At 38.5% G+C, this 21,208-nt stretch overlaps 2 protein-coding genes across 4 annotated transcripts; one reads left to right on the top strand and one right to left on the bottom strand.

Moving 5' to 3' along the window:
* The first annotated feature begins 1,695 nt into the window (after window positions 1-1,695).
* Window positions 1,696-16,759, top strand: LOC122647887 (protein CIA1). 3 transcript variants are annotated; one of them, XM_043841195.1, is made up of 11 exons: window positions 1,704-1,867; window positions 1,898-2,113; window positions 2,233-2,379; window positions 2,659-2,877; window positions 3,018-3,082; window positions 6,927-6,992; window positions 7,119-7,184; window positions 11,869-11,931; window positions 13,594-13,663; window positions 15,050-15,133; window positions 16,506-16,759. In XM_043841195.1, exons 2-11 carry the CDS (start codon window positions 1,910-1,912, stop codon window positions 16,575-16,577), a joined length of 1,056 nt encoding a protein of 351 aa, XP_043697130.1. In that variant the 5' UTR covers window positions 1,704-1,867; window positions 1,898-1,909; the 3' UTR covers window positions 16,578-16,759. The 3 variants fall into 3 exon arrangements, with proteins under 3 accessions (XP_043697136.1, XP_043697126.1, XP_043697130.1); XM_043841191.1 differs by having other exon boundaries at window positions 1,697-2,113; XM_043841201.1 differs by lacking the exon at window positions 11,869-11,931 and having other exon boundaries at window positions 1,696-2,113.
* Window positions 16,760-18,181: 1,422 nt separating this feature from the next.
* Window positions 18,182-18,703, bottom strand: LOC122639066 (protein BIC1-like). The gene has a single exon (XM_043831932.1). It carries the CDS (start codon window positions 18,701-18,703, stop codon window positions 18,182-18,184), a length of 522 nt encoding a protein of 173 aa, XP_043687867.1.
* Window positions 18,704-21,208: the final 2,505 nt, after the last annotated feature.

A 21,208-nucleotide genomic window follows, 5' to 3' on the forward strand; every position in this document is an offset into this window, starting at 1 on the left:
GTTGGGCATTGGGCTCCCTGGAAAGGAGCCGGATCCCTAAAGGACAGCTAAGGTATGATTAAAAAAACAAGTAACAGTTAACCAAAGAAAGAGGATTTCCCACACCACTAATGTAGGGATGAATCTATACACCATATCAATGGTTGTCTTAAAAACTACATCATCCATGTCGACTCATATATTAGGAGCAAGAAAGATAGAGAAAAAAAAATAACATTTGAATGGGAATTACTCTAACATCATGGATAATTTTTATTTCCTTCACCAAAATAGCAGTAACGAACACTGAAAGAGATGTCCAATATTAAGTGAATCATATGAGTGAGTAATTAGTTGGATCGTCATATATTTTTGTAGGTGGAGTTGCAAGGAGATCTTAGACTAGACGAGGACCAAGAAATCTCAAACTCGAAACCTCCTAGGGCCTAGGTTCCTCTCAACTGTACTAGCCTCAAGCCAGCTATGCTAGCTGTTATCCTCTTGGATCACCAAATTTGACACACCACTAATTCAGAAGAGAATCTTAACTATCCAAGGTCGGAATTTGCCATATAATCAATCACTTTTGATCCGGTTTAATGTATTAAAGACCATAAATAATGGATTTAGATCCTTTTCAACATGCATCTAACGGCTGAGCTAGCATGATGCACACCCATGCACACATCCCAGTGTGCATCATACCAACCCAATCGTTAGATGCACGCGGGAGAAGATCTGGTTCCACAAATAATAGCAGAGAATATCGGATAATTGGATCCCAATGTGCTGTGTATTGAAGATCATTAGTCAGAAAAAGGAATGTAGAATCGGTTTATTTGCCCAGTGATTTTGGTTTTGTGTGTACACAATATGACAGTGTTAAGAAAACAATGCCCAGAAATGGCGATTTACAGAAGAAAGTGAAAATGAGAAATCACACAACGCACAACACAAAGGGAATTATGTGGTTCGCCCCTAAGATGGGAAACTATGTTCACAGCCGAGCAATAGAATGAATTTCATTATATCTCTGAAAAATTACAAACCCTCAGATTTCACTCCCTAACCTCTCAAAGTGATAAGAACACTTTATAGAAAAACCATAACCCGAGAAAATACAGAAATGCCCCCAGACCCGAAAATGTCAAACCAGACAGAGTCGGACCAAAACATAATATATATCTCAAAACATATCGATTCGAAGGTCTCGACGAGCCCAACACAACTCGCCATGTGCCTTTGACAAAGATGTATCCGCTTTTTAGGCCATTCGAGCTAGTTTCGAGGCCGAAATGACCCTCCAAAGATCCCAACTGCACTTTCTGGACCGAAACCAGGCTTCACCATTGACAATCACGAAGTGAAAAGGCCCCCATCCATAGTTCGTAATCATGGATTGGATCGGATCGGCCGATTTTGGCCAGATTGGATCGGTATCAGCTGAGACCCATCCAATCCAGCTGTACGGACAAGGGTAAAATGGTAAAAATAAAAAAAAATTTATAAAAAAGGAAAAAATGTCATATATGCCCGAGTTTGAGTGATCCCAATCCGTATCGGCCGATCCAGCCGATACCGAGATTACGCACCTTGCAGGGCCATCGATCAAAAGATTAGACCTTTGCCAGGTATTAATGTTTAATGTTAATCTCAATTCCACGTCATGAGTTCGAATCTAACCACTAGTAATTAATTAAAGTTAAGGCACGAGCTTTCCATACACCTTTGATCGTTCCTCCGAGGCTTCTGCCCCAGTTTCGGTAGTCTGTAGTCGTTGAGTAGTCGCAACTCGCAAGTCTCACGAGACTAAGAGTCGGAGAGCGAAGCTGAAACACTCGGTGGTTTCCATTTGCAGATCCATTCGAATCACCCGAGACGATCACTACATTAGTTACTCCACTGTATTCCATATTCGCGGAATTCTTCCATGGAGTTAATCGACGGAAATCTCCAATTGAAAGAGATTCAGAAGCTTGAAGGCCATACCGATAGGGTTTGGAGTCTGGCTTGGAATCCTGCTACCGGTGTAGCTGGGATTCCCGCCATGTTGGCTTCATGCAGCGGCGACAAGACCGTCCGAATATGGCAGCAGACTCCTTCCGGCCGGTCGTCGGGTTCTTGGGATTGCAAGGTTTGTTTTCAACCCTTTTGGTTTTGGTTACTCGAAGTAGCCTAGGATTTCGTGGCTATTTGATAATTATGTGGGTATCTGTTGGATTTCTTGTTTATTTGGATGATACAACTACACAGGCCGTTTTGGAAGAAACGCACACTCGAACTGTTAGGTCCTGCGCCTGGTCTCCGTCTGGGAAATTATTGGCCACAGCAAGTTTTGATGCCACTATTGGTATTTGGGAGCAAATTGGGAATGATTTCGAATGCATTTCTACCTTGGAGGTACTCCTCCAACTGTGTGAAAGTGATGTCATGCTCTTTTTCTGTATCCTTATTTGCTGACCATCAATCTCTCATTCTCTCTCTCTCTCTAGACCCCTATCATTGCTAGTTTAGTTCAGAAAATGTTGTGGAATTGGGACATTCTCACATTGTTTACCGTAACCTAGGCTACTGTGGCTTGGATTATATAGAATGTTGTTAATTGAGGACTTATTTGTATCCATCCCCCCCCCCCCTTCTGCCTGCAACGTATGATAGCTTCTTTCTGTTTATGTATAGGGCCATGAGAATGAAGTCAAAAGTGTTTCATGGAATTCATCCGGTTCTCTACTTGCCACATGTAGCCGAGATAAATCTGTTTGGATCTGGGAAGTTCTGCCAGGGAATGAGTTCGAGTGTGTTTCAGTTCTGCAAGGGCATACGCAGGACGTGAAGATGGTTCAGTGGCATCCTTCTGTGGATGTTCTGTTTTCTTGTAGCTACGATAATACTGTGAAGGTATGCGATTTGGTGAATTATATATACCTTCCCTTCGAGGAACCTGACTGTTAAAACTGGTAGATGTTCTCAATCCATTTTCAACAACTAGTAGTGTGGTTTACTGATGATGCGCCTGATCTTATTTTATCAAATGGCAGATTTGGGCCGAGGATGGAGACAGTGATGATTGGCATTGTGTTCAAACTCTAGGTGAACCTAACAAGTACTATATCTTAACATCTCTGCTTTATCTTAGTGAGTACTCTCCTAAAATGGAGTTTCCTCATGCCGCTTTCTATTACCATTTTCTTCTGGTTGTAGTTTATCAGTTATGCTATAGTTGGCATCTCTTATTAAAAATATCCTTTCCTACTGTGTCCCATTCACAATCAGTCTCACATGAATACTGCCGGTGGTTTTTGAATTGTCCCTTTCTCAGATTACTGGATACCTTTTGCTTTTCCTCTTTTGCCCCAAGTCTTCTTCATCGCGCTGTTGAAGGAGTAGCTAGGCTGGTCATCCATCAAAACATAAACTTCAATGGGGATCATGTCTTTCTGTTTGGTTCTGAACCCTCAACTAGCTTTCTCAATAACCTAACTTTATCCAGTTGATCCATTTACTTATTATTCAGTCCCATTTGTTGACCGACTCAAATTTTCTATTGGCAAGCCTATGTATTTTCGATAATGTCTTGCCTGTTGCTGATTTAGATGTTGCATAGGCCTTTCACATACAAACTTGGGTTCAACCTACTGTGTTGCAATAACCAGACATAATATGCGGGGATGAAGAAAAGATGATAATGTTGATAGAACAGAATAATATAACCGCACGACTTGTGTGAATGGTGATGCAGTTGATCATGAAATGCTGTATGTGATGGACGGTCTTCTAAGTACGACGTAGCAGGCTTTATGTGTCACCAATACTTGTTCTTGTGATCTATATTCTACCTAATGTAATAGCAGTAGACACCAGTTTTTTTTTCTTTTTTTTTTTCTTTTGGGGGGGGGGGGAGGAGGGGAGGGTGTTGTAACCCTGCAGCAAGTCGTGCAGTTGATTTGTAGGTGAAGACTGAGGAGAGAATGTATGAGATGAGATATGTGTCCTCTTGCCATTTGCAGATGGAGTAGAGGATGAGTTCAAGGAGATTTCCCCCCCTTTCTTGTGCATAGACTTTGTCCATTCTGTGCCAGTGCTCTCATTGTGGCTCAAACTCTTCCAATATTTTTTTCCCGAACAAAAGAAAAGGGTTAATTGGTTTGAAACAGAACGAGTAGGTGGATTACACCATTACAGTCCTTATGTAGGACATGAACAAGAACATACGCAGGAAAAGAGATCCTTACAGGATAAACAAAGAAAGAAAATGGACTTCTTGCTAGATTGTGAGCTGCTTTATCAGCGATCTGGGGCAATGTTGGAAAATGCAAGCTCTAAGAAAAGCAGATAAACCCTTCAAATTGTCCATGATGATCTGCATTTCAGCATTCACAGTAGCCTCCCCATTAACAGCTTGAATGAGAAATAGAGAATCTGACTCCTACAGCACCTGAAAATAATTCAGACTACGAGCTGGATGGACTCCATCTCGGAGAGCTAGAGCTTCAAATATCAGAACAGAGGAGAGTGGACTGACTGCAGCTTTTCCAGCCTCAAATCCTCCATGTCTATTACTAATTTTTACCCTTCTACCTGCTCTGTTCTTCTTCCTATTCTGAGCCCCATCAAAATTGATTTTCCTCCATCCACTGGATGATCAACCCAGGAAGGATAATAACTTTTTGCTGATTGAGATCTCAAAGTCATTGGGGCTTTCCTTAAGTTATCAAATTCATTCCACTCTATGTTAATTCGATTTGGTACAGCATTTAGATCTGAAGTCTTGCATTAATGATAGCATCATTTCAAGCCAGTAATGTGTATCAAATAACAATATTAGTATCAGAGAAAGTTCTTTCTTAGGCTGCCATCATCACTTGTAGCAGTTATGATTATGGAGAAATCGACATGGACTTCAGTATCAAATGACAGCAGTGGGGACTTAGACCTTTAAAGGTATAGTTGTTTTCCAAATTCTCAACATTGAGAGTTTTAGCTTAATGTAATTGAAATGGCATGGAAACTTGTGAAGGTGATTCTTCAACAAACAGTGTTGAAACTTAAGGTCACTGATAGGAAGATATAAGTTTTTATATGTGCAAGTCAGAGCGATATACTCCCTGTATGTGCTTGCATGGGTATTTATGTGTTCTTTTGCTGGCTAGCTTTTTGTTACAATATCTTTTTGGTACAACATATTTCCTTTTGGGCAATGAAGCTAAAATCAAGAGATCTCCGTAATTTTCTAACTTATATACTGATACTGCATAGATTTTGGTGATAGAATACAATTGAGCCCATTTGAAAGGAGAGATAGTGATCTGGTGCGACTCCTACCTTGAATCAGTGATACATGGTGACACTTCTGGGGCTCTCATTCTATGCTGTCTAACTCAGCCTGTTATCCTTTTTTCCCAGTAATCTTGTTTTCCTATTTATTCTTTGTTCCATTGAATGAATACATAACTTCACCATCCCTAAACACATCCAACCCTGACCTTATGTTCTAGACTGCTGTGTGGATTGTCTTGCTTCAACTTTTGGTATCATAGCATGCTTTTACGGTGATAGATCTTTTGATGGTTGTGCCTTGGTTGTCACTCATAATGGCAGGCCATTCCCAACGTTCACAATTTTAGATCTTTTGGTTATTTTTTATGGGGATTTGAAGTCATAAAAGGGAAAAGAACAGGAGTTGAATTTGTGAGCCAAGAATATTGTTTTGCAGGCTGGATTTGGTTCCCCCACAGGCCCCACCCCTCCACCTGGGGTGCAGTGAGCCCCACTTGGTTACTTTAAGCGTGCAAATTGATGTCATTAGTTACGGTTTATAGAGTAGTACATGTGGTTAAAAGGGTTTTGAATAGGTTGGGCAGGTTAGAAATAATATTCAAGGAAAAGTTAATTTTTGTTGTGCTGGCACTTCTGTAATAGTTTGATTTAGTGTAGATAAGGTTGTGCAGAAGGTTATTCTGGGGATTTTTTTATTCATATAATGCTATTTTTTAGTTCCAGTTATTAGTGGGCCTTTGTAGGCTGAGCAGTTGCTTTAGAGAGGTTTTCTACTTCTCATTTGACTTCTATTTAGTAGGTGTTGAATCGGTACAAGGGATTAGAATGTCTGAGTTACCGTAGGACTTGGGCTGGGTGGCAACTATATATATCAATGTACCCCTAAGAATTTAGCAATAAAATAAAAATAAAACAAGATTGTTGTTGTGATCAAGAGCCAAAGTGGATGTTACTTTGAGTGATTATCATCACCTTTTTGAGTTCACCATCTCTTATAGTTGTGTGATGTGGAGGGAAATAGATGGCAGCTGTTAGATTCTGGTCTATAAGCTTCAAGAAAGATGGGAGATATAGCACTATGAAAGAGTCACTGTTTAAGACAAAAATAGATGAAGTTGAAATCATATGTATCCTGCTTCAAGATTTCATGAGGAAAGTCTAGATTGGGCAGTTATCAACTGACTGAAGTCTGTACTGGACAAAGATGAGCTGCTGGATTTGAATTTCCAAATTGAATATTCCTGGGATTCTTCAGCAGGTTCTTTTCGGTCTTCCAGGAATTACAAAATGAGATGCAGCCAATGGCTAACATTTAACAGGTAACCGGTATCATTCCAAGTATGATAAGCCAGCATTCTTGATAAATTAAGTAGAGGCTGCTAAAATAAGTGCAGTTTTTTATCCTTCAGTATATGTGACTTCATATTTGTCCTTCCCTAGTTTGCACTATCTGTGCAAACTTGGTAGCATTTGCTTCTTGACACCCACAGTAAAAAGAGGGAGGAGAGAGAAAACCTTTTCTTTGTTAAGTTTGGTTCCCTCATTCTCCCATTTGCTGTAGATCAAATTTATATCTTTTATTATTTATATGGACATAACTATCTAACCATTTCTACAGCATTTCTAAAATAATTTTTTCCAATAAGGTTTTTTCTTCTTTTTCTCTTTAGTGGACACTCATCTACGGTCTGGGCCCTATCTTTCAACTCTACTGGAGATAAAATGGTAACTTCTAGGTATGTAAAACTTTTATGGAGGTTATTCTTTCTTTAGGATTGACTACTCTTTGTTCTTGTTAGTGCTGTTATCTTATCCCAGCAGTGCCACCAGGAAAGTTTGAACTAATAATGATGGTTGTGCAGTGACGATCTTACTTTAAAGATTTGGGGGACTGACAGACAGGCAATGAATGACGGTTTTGCCCCTTGGTGAGAAGATATTCCCCTGTATACTTAATACCCTTTGCATCAGTGTACCTCCCTAGGCTTACATTTTTTTTTTTTTGCATTTGTTTACCATAGGTAATATATAAATTAGCTACTTGTTTGTAAAATTTAGTGATTTCTGGTCAGATTTCTATATCCTTAACATTCTTGTGTACAGTCAAAGACTTGTCTATTTGACAAGGATACTGTATCTTAATTGTATTAGTCAAAAAAGATTGTAAAGATACTTAGATGCTGGAAATTGTCTTCTTAAATTCTGTGTTATTAATAATATACCTTACAGAAGTAGAAGGAATGCGGTTCATTAGAAAAGAGGGGAGGGGGGACAAATGCAAATGATGCAGGGATTTACTAGAAGAACCAGAAGTACTGCTAGGAGAAAGAGAAACTTAGGGATCTAGATTTATCAACACATCCCTCAAGCTTATGTCCGACTGTTGATTGGGTTAGCTTTGTTGTAACCATTTGCAAACCAATCAACTTGGCCATAACCATGAAATGGCATCAATTTGATTAGATTGGCTTACATGTTAATGGCACTGGAATTTTTGTAATGCATTGCAGGCTTATATGTTTATTCCACATCTCAATAATAAGAATCTTCAATCACGCTCATAAGCTACATGAGTGATAGTATACATGCAGGTTAATTTTTTATTTTTTTTTCTTGTCATCCAATCTCCAGGTGCCTGATGATATGACAAAGTATGGCAGCATACTGGTTTAAGCCAATCCACAAAAAGAAAGAATTTTATAAAAAATTTTAAGTGAGACAAAGAATTATAAAGCTTTCTAATGTAATCTTTACTAAATAAAGTTTCCAGTTCCCTGATTTACCACCCCCAGTGGTCAATGGACCAAGGCAAGCCATGGTGGTGGCTAGGCACCAAGGTCCTCGCCAATGTGGTGCCATATTGACCAAGGCAATGAATAATTATGAGAAATGTAAGACACTCAGATTCTAAATTCAGTTAGATTAGTGATAATTGCAGTTTCATTTAAAAGTGATGCTATGAGCCTATGTTTTCACTTCAATTATTCAACAAAACAACACTCAAAAGCAGCATTTAGCATGAACATATCCCAAATAAATAACTAAAGGAAGGAAGGAAGCAGACGGCAGTGTTGTAGCTTTTACTTTTAAATCATGTAGTTGTGTGCTGAAATTTTTATATAAATTTAATTATTCAAGAAGGAAGACAGCACTAACCAAGTGTTCCAGCAAAAGTGAAAGCAAGACAAGGAGATTGCTGCAGGAAAATCACATGAATAAGTTTATTTTAGTAGCAATAAGCCTTGGGTTAAGTTACATATGTGTTGGGCCTTTGGTCCAAGGGGTTTTCATTCTAATAGGCAGCTAATGGTAGGAGCTATGACTACGGGATTAGTCAAGTAGAATTAGTTTAGTTTAAGTTTGGCGGGTTATTTGAGTCCTTTATTTGTTACAAGTTAGCTAAGTCCAGTCCTAGAATTATCAGGAATTTGAGTCCAAATTTCATTATAAGTCTATTTTCTTTCCTTCTTTTTTTTTTTTTTTTTTTTAATTTAAGATTTCTAATCGGAATACAAGTATCAAATACTAGTCTGTTTTGGCTATTCCAAGTAGTAATTTTAATTTCAAATCAGTTTAGGATTGTTAGAGAGTCAATTTATGAAATCTATTTATAGACATGATGGTGGATGGCCTATGACCTCGTCTTCAAATTTATGAATAAGTTTAGTTTCTTTAAACTATGCTGCTGTGGGAGATTTATAGATTTGCTGGGTAGATTCTCAGTGGGGTGCTTGGTGATTCCAAGGGGCCAATACAGGTAGATTCCTGTCCTCCATCTTTCTTTCTATTTGCCCTTCTTTATTCCTTCCTTTCTCAGGCTAGTTTTCTCTACTTCCAAAGTCTGTGGCACCCCTGTTTTTTTTCTTCCAATTTTCAATTTGTTTTCTAGTTACACAACTCCCTCAGTTCTGCTTAGTTTCATCTCAAATTCCATATAGTATATCTGGTTACGCTTTCTCTTGAATTCTGGTCTTTACTCCTGATTATTACTGTTGAAATCTCAGCTACTACAATGCTGCCCTGTTTCGCTTGTGCTACTAGGAATACCCTGCACATCACTGTCCAGGTCTCAGATTCCTGAGATATTTTGCGGGGAGTCTTACTAACTGAGATCCACACTCAACCAGAAATTCAGGTCAATCTGACCTTCCTATTTCAAGTTATACAATTTCTCCTATTATTTTACTTTGTTCTTGTGAGCTTGAATTTCTGCAAATCTAGTTATTTTGGGACTGTTAAGCTTTAGGAAGAAAAGGAAAAGATAAATTATGCCCTTTCACTATGGTTCCAGACCAGCCTGATAGAGAGAGATGGATTTCTAAATCTTATCAAAGGAACAGGTGTTAGAGGTCCATCTGTGGAGATTGCGCTCCATCCAGATATGGTTCATAGCAGCACCAAAGGCAAGCTTGCTGACTACATCATAGATAGATTTCCCAGCATAAGTCACATCAAACTAAATCCCTTCCCTTGCAAAAGGGAGTATTCTTCTATACTTCTTTCCAAACTATAGAGGAGAAGGGGCAAGAGAAGGAGAGATGGTCAACATCCTCAATACCATTCCAGCATAAACAACAAGCAGGGGAGACGGTAATCTGGCGATGGAGAAGAAAACCCTGCGTCGGAAAACAATTTGATAACGCTCTCCAAACTGTGAAGTTGTGACGGGGATGTGACCTGTAAACCGCACATCTTACACCCAGGAGATAAAGGCCCACGAACTCTAACAAAGTCCCAAGCTGAGAAGGAACTGGAGAAGTCATTAGATGAAGAGAGCCAAACAACCATATCACCCCTACCTCGCGGAACTGAGGGGAGGGGGGGGGGGACAAAGCATTCCATTTAGCGGATAGATCGGGGGAGGAGAGAAGGGGGGGAGCTCAGTCCCCATGTGAAATAATTGATGCAACTGAGTGCTGTTTGCAAATACTCGAAGAGTAAATAGCTCTAGCACCCACAACTATAAGAAGAACAACCATCAGATGCCACTTATCAAGCCAAAGGGATGTAGACACACCATCATTAATCTTGGAGGAGATAGCCCGAAGAGCTATAGGCCTGTGTTTCAAAATATTTCGCCAAACCCATGAAGCATCAGAGGAGTGGGGAAACTATCCAAAGCGAATCCTTTCTGAGAAGACCAGAGTAAACCCAATCCACCCAAATGCTATCTTTCTTAGCTACAAATTTTCAGATCAATTCGAGCATGCCAGCAGAATTAGCCTCTCTGATCCTTCTCAAGCCAAGACCTTGCTCTTTTTTAGGGAGACAAATAGTAGTCAACTAATTGGGTGAAGGAATCTAGATGATTCAGCTCCTTTCCAAAGAAACACACACATTAGGGATCCCATTGCCTTGGTAGTGGACTAAGGAAGCCCAATAACACCTGACCAGTAATATAGGAGGATTGGAGGATTGGTCTGATCAGCTCTAGAGCCCCCCCCCCCCCCTTACCCTTCCGAAGTTGAAGCCTCTTATGAATCAAATCAAACATTGGAGTGCAATGATGGGCTGTCAATCTGGTTGGAATCAAAAGTAAACCCAAATACTTGACCGGGAGGCGGCCAAGAGAGAAACCCATTATCTCAAGGAAGGAAGTCATATCTGCATCAGAGACCCCGAATAAGAACAAGTGAGAGTTTTGGAGATTGATACGAAGACCCGACAATCCTTCAAAGTGGTGCAAAGGTACTACCAAGGCATAAGAGTTTTTGAGATGCTTTATAGATGTCAATAGATGTAGGATCTGCTTTTGAGAAAATCATGAGATCGTCAGCGAAGGCAAGATGGGATAAATTGAGGGCCTTGCATTTCGGAATGGGGGAAAGGAGGTGCTTCTCTGTATTGGATTGGATGCTCCTAGAGAGAACTTCAAAGGCCAAGGAGAAAATGGAAGGGGAGAGGGGACAACCCTGACGAATACCCATAGAGGAGAAGTAGTCAGCAAAGCTACCATTGACCAACACAGAGCAACAAGGAGAGGAGATACAAGAGTGAATCCAATTGACAAAGACTGGGGAAAGGACATCTTGAGCATGACTTTGGAAATGAAATCCCATTTAAGGGAGTCAAATGCTTTATAGATGTCAATCTTCATGAGGGCAGCAGGAGAGTGAGCTTTTCCCTCTTGCTTTATTTATTATGAAGTTTATACTGTGGGATTTATGTTTCTGAGATCCAAATAGAGAGCTGGGTAGTCAAGATATTATGGCTTTTTCCCTCTTGCTTTATCCTTATGAAGTTAAAGAAGCTGCAAGGTTTCCTCCATGTGCATAATTCCATTTTCTTGATTCTTTTATTGCATAGATATCTTTAACTGACATTGCATTTTTTCTTGAAGTTTAGCCATTGATCATGGCTAACAATATTGTAAAGAATTTTTTGTTCTCCCTAGGAATAATTCCTTTTCCTTTCTAGCGCCAGGAAGCATCAAGGTTTTGGTTGCCTTAACTGTAGCATAATTTTCAAATTAGATTGTACTTGCATTTATCATTGGTTATTCCTTGTATTTGATTTTTGAAATAGTTGATTGTCAGCTCTTTTCCCATTTTTTAGGTATTTGTTTATTCTTTTTTTCCGTGCTTTAATAAGAGTGTTGTTTTGATTTCTCAGGAAGCACCTTTGCACTCTTGCTGGATACCATGATCGGACAATATTTTCAGTTCATTGGTCAAGGTAGTAACTTAGACAGTTCTGACTATCATTTATTTATTGCCATCTCGAAGCAACGACAATACAATCAAATATATTGTCTTAGATACAAACTTCTTTGCTCATTTCCTCTCTTTCAGTAAAGTTTTATTAGCGATTAAATTCTACCCTTTATCTTTTGAAAAGAACACTGAATGATCCCTGTGAGTTAGCATAGATTTTCTCGAAGTTTAAGCAAGACAGTGTGAAGATCTTTCTTCTCGTCTCTTAACTTCTTTGATTGGATTTTTCAGAAGTAACACCAATCACCAATACAACCATATCCTTAGCATAAAGTTAAACTCATTGTCTGTTTCTAGTTTTTCGTAATCTTCTCTCAATCACTCTCTCATTCGAAGTTTCTCAGTAAGGCTCACAAACTTCATCTGTTCATCCTACTATGGTTAGTGGTCTGAGTTTAACCCTTCTTCTTGTTGATAGGCATCATGACATTTTTGCTCCATTCATTTGACATTCTACTGGTGCTAATAATCTTGTTGAACAACTTAATAAATCAGGGTAATCCAAGGGATCATCCACTTCTGCCATGCATTCCAGAATCTCAATTGAGTTGCCATCTTCTCCTAAAGCTTTCTACCTCTATGCTTCTCAAAGCCTTTTTGACTACAGGAACCCTACTTAATGGAAGTATTTTTTTTTTTATCTGTGGTTTCTTCAGTGTTCTTTATTCATTTTAATTTTCATTTCCCATGTAGTTCTCATTTAATAATTGCTGAAAATACCTCTTACTTATTTCTTTAATCTCTTCGCCCTCCACTAAAAAACTTTGATCCTCATTCTTAATGCAAATGAAATTAGATGGAAATTATTGAAATCAGGACATATTGGCAACAAAACAAAGCTATTTGTCAACAAACTTATTCCATTATGAAACGAATGAAGGAAAAGGCTGACCCCATTCAGTTGGGATATGGCTTAGTTGAGTTGAAAGGAATGAAGGAAAAGGGTTCTTTACATTTCATAAAATTTCCAGAATTATCGTTGATAGAAAATAGAAGCTTGTTTCATCAAAAAAAAAGAAAGAAAAAGAAGCTTTTCTTAAATTTTTTTTAAAAGTAAAGATAAAGATGATTTACTTAAATGTCATTGAATTGCAAAATTCTATTTTTTTTGGACACGATTTGAAATAGCAAATAAGATATTACGGAAAAGGCGGTGTGCTTGGTCAGCGCAATTGATTTCCATGTGCTGTTCATTATTTCTTGATAGAGAATGTCACAAAAACCAATACTGGCACTTGATTCTTACAAAGTCCTTGGTTATGCATTCTGTGCACAGAGCCCAGTGCCCTGGCAGAGCACAGGACCAGCTCATCGATATTAAAATCTTTACTGAATCAAGTTTCTCTTAATTGAAACTCGGATTGAATTATATGTAGTTTTTGGCTCATTTTTTGGCCTACCAATCTCCTTTAGACTGGATGGTATAATAGCTTAAGGTTTCATCTAGACATCCGCTGTTTTAATAATGGCGTATATATAGGTATTGATTATGTGCGCAAAGTCTTGCCTGAGTATATTGGCCTGCTTAAGTTTACACAACTGAGAAACAACATTATCATATCCAAGACAATTCATTTTTCCCTTTCTTTTTGGAATTTATTTTTGTTATTTTTGAATTTGACAGGGAGGGTGTAATTGCTAGCGGAGCAGCTGATGACGCTATTCGTCTTTTTGTTGAGAACAAAGATGGTTCGGTAAACCCCCACATGCCTCCTCTTGCAATTTTCACATTAACTCTTGAACTAAGAGCTCATGTGAACTGCTGGGTGCAGTTTCTTATATCTTGCTTTGTGCTTTCGATATCTTTTGTATTGCCCCATTTATGCACAGTGAAGAAGGTTTTTTGTTATTGTTGGGTTTTAAGATTGTTGATAAAGGAGAAAATTAGTGGAAAGAAAGGTGGAAATAGTATAGAATATCAATTTGTCCAAAATAACTGCCATTAATACATTAAAAACTGCATGTCACTTGGTTGACAAAGTGACGGTGGTTATGAAACCCCATAGGTTATAGGCCCAGGAAACATATCCTATATATGGTTTGCTAAAATAAGAGCTCCAATTCTAGTGTATTGGTATGAAATGATACCAACGACTAGGAACAAATTCATGCCCTCCAAAGAAAAGCAAAAATAAATTGCATTGTTGACCCACAGTGGTGGGAACCTTGTGCACTGGGTATCCCTTTTTTTATTAAATTGATTGGTTTGCCCAGAGAAGTGGGGAAAGAAAGAAAAAGTTACCAACCAGCCAATTGGATGCAGTTTTTTGAAGCACAGAGATTTTGGAACTGAGAAGGGCATCAGTTCCAGTCAAACCTGATTCAGCTGTTTTAGTTGTTTGTGTTTCCAAAACTATGGTACTCCCCAATGGTTCCCTTCCAGCAGACCAGCACTTCCATGGTTGCAGAAAGGTGGTATTATTATGCAATTAAAACAACACTGAAGAGGATTGTCGAGGAAGGAACGGGGAGAGAAATTCTTTGAAGATTTACTGGTCCTCTCATCCTTTTCATAGTTGTCAAGCTGATGCCGAGACAACAAGACGTTTTCATTTCTGTTGTGAATACAGAACTTAGGGATGACAGCAAAGAGAAAATAGGTGTAGGAAAAACGAAGAAAACAAAAAACACAAAGAAACACAGGCAACTTATGTTGTTCTACATCCATGGGCAAAGACGATCAGGGGAGCTTCCAGTAAAAATATTTGAAGAGTACAACTCATAGTCCATAAAGCAACGTCAGGCCCTAAATAACCAACACCCCAAACTCTTGAAAAATCTCTCTTACAGGGTCCAAACTCTATTGACTATACAAATTTATATGATGCTAATACCCCTATCCCTTATGGAACTTTCCAGCTAATCCTTGTACTTGAGAGTTTCTAAAAGACTAATGATACAGAAACACATTCTTGAATTATTTTTGGAAAAAAAAAATCTCGAATCAGTTGGATTAGGAGCACACAGAGATGGTTTTCTCCCATTCATCTACTCTTTTTTTTTTGGGTGTTTTTTTAAACATTGATTAACTGATGATTTCCCACCTTCTCTAAAGGTTTTTAACTCTGCTCTTGTTACAGATTGATGGACCTTCCTACAATATGCTGTTAAAGAAAGAAAAGGCCCATGACATGGATGTAAATTCCGTGCAATGGAACAACACGGTAAGCTGTATGTAGTAGGATTAGGGGTGTAAATGAATAGCCGAAATCCGTATCCGTGTCCGTATCTGTTTAGCACTATCCGAATCCGTCCGAAAGCTAAACGGATGCGGATACGGATAGGCTATAGCTATCCGAAAAGCTATATTTACATGTAAACGGATAAAATATCCGATCCGTATCCGTTTAGCACTATCCGGATCCGTCCGATAGCTAATCGGATGCAGATGCGGATATAGCACTATCCGAGCCGAATCCGATCCGTTTACAGCCCTAAGTAGGATATTATGGTGGAATTATACTAATATCAACCAGTTGACAAATGGGTCCCATCTGAGAAGTTTCCCCACTTAGAATTCAACATTTTCAAAATTCATATCCTGGGCATTCCATAATTATTGTTATTTACCATCATGGTTTGCTACTCTACCAATGATGCAATTGAATTTGTTGAGATTTTTAGTCAGAAACACATTTCTGGAAGGAGGTTTCTTTTCCCTTTTTCTGTGGGATGGAGAAAGGTGGGATGGAGAAAGGGGAGGGGGGGGGTGTTGTTCAAAGCATGAAATTATTGACACAAATTAGTGTGTATTATTATAGCATAACTTTGTGGTATTCTCCTTGTCTGTATTTAGCTGTGATATGGCGTTTTATCTTTTCCCCCTGATACCTGCAATATGGTAGTTCACAAGCTGCAACTTTGATGTCTCCAGAAATGGATTCAGCAGCCAGTGGTTATAGCCATGTCATGTAAGCATTACAGTATCTTTTGGATACACAGATGCTTTGGACACCATGGATTGTGACGTGATGGTATCTGGTGTTTGCTTTTTCTAGCCATATTTTCGGAATGCTGGGTACAGGGGTTGAATAAGCCTGTTTATAAACATATATCGGAGATTATAAATAGAGTCATGCCATCATGGCCTGCAGGATGAACTTCGTCCTACCTGTGAGGCCGAAAACTGACATTTGTCAGACTTGAAAAAGGGGAGGGGAATTTATAATCTTTGTTTTGAAAACAGGTTTATCCAGTATTCCCAAGTGCACTTGTCATCATTTCACTAGATCAGAGGGCACAAATTATGTCCTTGGATCATATTATATTTCTCTTTACCACTATCATGGTAAGAGGAAGAGTGTCCATCTCATTCTTTGGAAGGGTGGGCATGTACAGGAAGAAGTCCTTGCCTTTCTTGAGCTTGTGAACCCCCCCCCCCCCCCAAAAAAAAAAAAAAAATGTCAAACCATCTTAGTAGACTGGTGGTTCTATTGCTAAACACCACAGCTCACATTTATCTGCAAAAATTAGTCCTTTCCAATGTTGGTTCACAGTATTTAGCACTCATGTCCTTGGCCTTTTGATATTCTGCAGGAAACCAGTCTGTTAGCTTCAGCAAGCGATGATGGAACGGTGAAGATATGGGAATTTGCCTCTGTACCCTGATATAATCACTTCAATGTTAATTTTTTAATATATGTCATGCAGTCGTATTATTAGTTTATTATGTGCTTGGCTGTGTAATTTATGGAATTCTATAAATTGTCCATAAAATTGTTAGTTTTTTCAAGCTTGAATAGGTGTATTCATGAAAACGAGAATGCAATGTTTTGTTGACTGTTGTAAGAGGAGCAATTCTCGCCAATGGTCTGCTCATAATTTTAAACTCCAAAATCAAGAATCCATCTTATCAGTCACATACTAATGATCTCTGGTTAACTAGGGGAAAAGGGAAAATCAAGACATGCAGATCTTTGATGAATATGTCAACAGTAGAGTTCTCACATTTGCAATGGGCTATACAGCCAATACAGGACCTCGATGAGAGTGGATTCCACTGAATAGAGGTTTTCACTACTGTGCATGAGCTGAAGCTTACTTATGCGTGTGGCTAGCATTATAGATGAGAAATGAGTCCATTAACAGCTTTGCCTGGTTCACCGATTGAGCCCATCTGTATTTGCTTTTATAGCTTCTCTCCTGTCTTTCTTCCCTCCCTAGAATGTTAATATCTGCTAACGTGACACTATCATTCCTTGGTGAGTTGGGGTGTGCCTATTTGCCTGGTTTTGACTGTACTGTCCCGTTCAAGGATTTTAAACTCGGAATCGGAGTTTAATTTGTCCTTGCCGAAACCAATTCAGATCAAAATTAGCCAGAATCGGTCCCAAAAGCTCTAGATTCGATCTCTTAGATCTGAAAATCAAGCGATCTGATCATTGGCTGCTCTGAAATGTACAGAATTGGGATTGATCATGGCTAGTACCGATCAGAATTTGCTGATTCGACTGATTCCGATTTTTTAAACAGTGGTCCCTGTTGACCAGCCCCAGCGGCAAATATCAATCAAGAAGTAACGATTTCTATAAAATCTGTGATCCCTTTTTTTTGTACCAAAGATTAATAGGTCTTGCAACAAAAGATAGGTTTCATTGATTTTCTGTAATTTTATTAACTAAAAAAAATGGTAAAAAATAAAGATACATAGTTGCAGGTATCGACATTAATGGAAGATTTCTAAAACTCGGGTACCAAATTAGGGAAAATTTTGGGTGCTACACTTGTAGCTAGCAGCCAAGGAAATGGAATAATTCACTTCTCCTTTGGCTTTTTCTTTTGGCTTTTAGATTCATAAATACCTTCCTAGGTTTTAGTATTTTTTAAAATACCTCTTAAGATCCTATTTCCTTGACTGCCAGCCTTGTAGTAGTAGCAGCAAAATTTCATCCCCAAATCAGTGCCGTATGGCAGCTAACCACTTAATAATTATATTGGAAAACTAAATTTATAGGGGAAAAAAAATTCATAAATAAACACAGGAGATTACTACGGACAATTCTCTCTCCAAAAGCATTATTACATTTTCATGGAAGTTGAAAATTTTTCCTTTTTTTCTGAATCAACGAAGAAGAAATTAAGTTACAGACAAATGGGAGGAGATCGATGGTAAAACTGTGAAAGGCAAAGCTGAGCTCATACATAGTAGTAAACTACTAGTAGTAGTAGTAGTAGTAGTACATACCCATGCCATCATGTCATCATCATCATCATCATCTTCTTAAGCTACTAGAGAGAATGACTGGACATCTATTATTCTCTATCCTTAACCCACCACCACCACCTGAATTTGGTTGTTGTCCCTCTTCAATCAATGCAGCCCTTGCAGACATTATTCCACTTGGAACCAAAGAGGCATTGAAAGCTGAACAATCCATCCAATCCTTGAGAAACTCTTCTTTACCCCATATCTCTGGTATCCAAACACTACCTGCTACTTCCTTACGATGCTTCTTTAGTCTCTCACGTCCAGAATTCTCTGCTGTCACTTCTTCTTCTTCTTCTTCTTCTTCTTTTGAATTCTTGTGATCTTCCTTTTCGACTTCCATCACCACCACCGTAGTCGAAGAAGAGTACTGACCTTGTAATTTGACTTGTTTCTGATCTTCAGGTTCAGATTCGTCTTTGCCTTGCAATTCGATGGAATCGTCTTCTTCCGAGTCTTGTTGGATGCTACTTTGCTTGTCATTTGAATCATTTGGTTTTGAGGGAGTCGAAGGAATCTGGTCACTCATGTTTCTGATGAGTAGTTTGTATGGTGAATGAGAAATGGTTCTGCAATTTCTTCTGCTTCTGCTTCTTCTTCTTGGAATGGTGAATTGGTGATAGAGAGGTAAGGTTGGCGTATGGGAAGAGGGTTAGGAAGAGAATGGGTGGGGTGTTAGTTTACACGTCACAAGTGTTTGCCCCTCTTTTGTATGGTATGCGACATCTGTACGTGTCAACTTGGTGATTGGATTCCAGTTTGTGTGGTTTAGCTAAAGTAAGAGAGAGAGAGAGAGAGAGAGAGAGTGAGAATTAGCTTTTGGATAATTGAAAGGTTGACGTTGATTTGAAGAAAAAGAGAGAGAGAGAGAGAGAGAGAGAGAGAGAGAGAGATGATTCTCCAGAGTTGGCCAATAAGACGGGAGCTTTTGATAGGGGGATGAGGCATCTTCCGGTGGCTCTACAATTAGCATGTTAAATTTTTTTTGGGGGGTTGTTGTGGTCTGTGGGTAAAATTAGCCACTTCTGATGTTGTGGGTAAAAAGTAAAAACAAGCCAAAAGCTAGATTCAAGGACGACTAAAATAGTATAAGGGTCTGGTTCAATCTAGCGCCCATACACTAGAGTGGACTCCATTAAACACATAATAATGACATTAAGCATCTAGAGCAGACAATATCATTAGATGTATTCGGAAACTTATTAGATTGGAAATAGAAAAGAGTTCCGTATAGTCTGTCTCCACAATAAGTCTCAGGCCAGCTTTAGCATTTTCTGGTCATGATTTTACCTATTTATGTTACATGAGGAGTTTGGATCACTTACCTGTATGTGTATGCTTCACATATAATTAGGTGATGACATCTGTCGTTGATCCTTTAAACATTCTTAATGGTAACAAGTAAGACAAATGTCATAACCGTATCGTACGTGAAATGTACATGTACAGGTGATCCAGTCTCAAAATATAGGATGTGGGATTGGGGCACATACGAATTGCTTTCTAAATTTTTATACATAAAGTAGGCAGATGCGAGGGAAAATGAGATTTTGGAAACCAGGAATCCATATGTATTCAATCTTTGCAACAATACTAAATTTGGATCCTAAGAATCCAATCCCTATGGATTGCTTTAGTTTTATTTTGAATCATATTTATTTGTATGCTATACATCGCATTCAATTATTGTAACAATTGAAACCTCAACCAGGATAAGTTGGTGTTTTGATTCCCTCCAAATAGACTTATTCATTGCAATTGAAAAAAAATTACCACCTACTAACCATTAAAAAAATAAAAAAAAGAATGTACTCAGAGTACGAGGCTCCCGCCATTAACCATTTATCTTGAAATTTCATTGAAGTTGAAACTTTCACCATCTAAAATACCCAATTAATGATAAACATGTTTACCATCAGATTTTACCAAATTCATGACATCATGAGACATGCCCATGGTTTGAGGCATCAAAATCATATCCCGCTGATTCTGGTTGAATCGAAATTGGCCTATTCTAATTCTGGCCAATTTGAAATGAGTAATTTGTACCTAATTTTTAGGGTTCAGATCGATTCCAGCCAATTCTGAACTAAAATCCATGGGCATGCTAACTAAAAAGCTAACCCTGAGAAGGAGAGCTGTCGGAAATGACAACATATATATGGTAGACTAAAATGGTCTGTCTAATCTCTAGGAGGATGACTTGTACAACAACAACAACAACAACAATTCAGCCTTGACCTAACTGTATGACATCGTTTACATAAAACCTTGCCCTCCTATCAGCTCTATTCAAAGTCATTCTTTTAATCTCGATGACTTGTATGTGTCCTTTAAAACATTTCATATGGGCACACCCATATAATTAACCATGAGTTCGTGACATAACAAACACTAACGTTTTTGTTATTAAAGAGTGATTTCTTTCTGGAAGAATGATTTTATTGGTTAGAATAACGTTTGATAATATAAGTGTTTTTTTTTTTAACTTCTCAAGTGTTCCTCCATAACTTTAAAAATAAATAAATAAATAGAATGCATTGCATACTCTCTCACATTTAAAGACTGTTTTGGTATGACTTCTATTTCATGGGATGATTTCTATTTAGGAAATTGTTTGGTATGATCAATTCTTTGAGGCATAACCTTATGTTATGTCCACCAACCACCTGGGGTGGGAGGATTCTATTTATTCACACATCACACCTCAGTTGCCTTCAGAGAACATGAGACTACACTTTTTACTTCCCGGGTATGCACCAATCCGTTCTATGAAGTTCCAACAGAAGTTGAGATTCTTCCACTTTCATAGTGAATTGAAGAAATTTCATATTGATCGATAAATTTCCTAATCTCACAAGATCAATTTTCATCACATTTAGGCTGTTTTGGTATGCATTCTTGGAGTAGATTCTGGGTCTAGAGTGTATTCTGAAATGAGAAAATGGAGAAAAACCAGGTTTCAGAATGCATTTTAGACCCAGAATCTATAATGAGAATGCAAACCAAACACAGCCTAAATAGTTTCCTGCCA

This window comes from Telopea speciosissima, chromosome 1, assembly GCF_018873765.1.
Source record: "Telopea speciosissima isolate NSW1024214 ecotype Mountain lineage chromosome 1, Tspe_v1, whole genome shotgun sequence".
Classification (NCBI taxonomy): domain Eukaryota; kingdom Viridiplantae; phylum Streptophyta; class Magnoliopsida; order Proteales; family Proteaceae; genus Telopea; species Telopea speciosissima.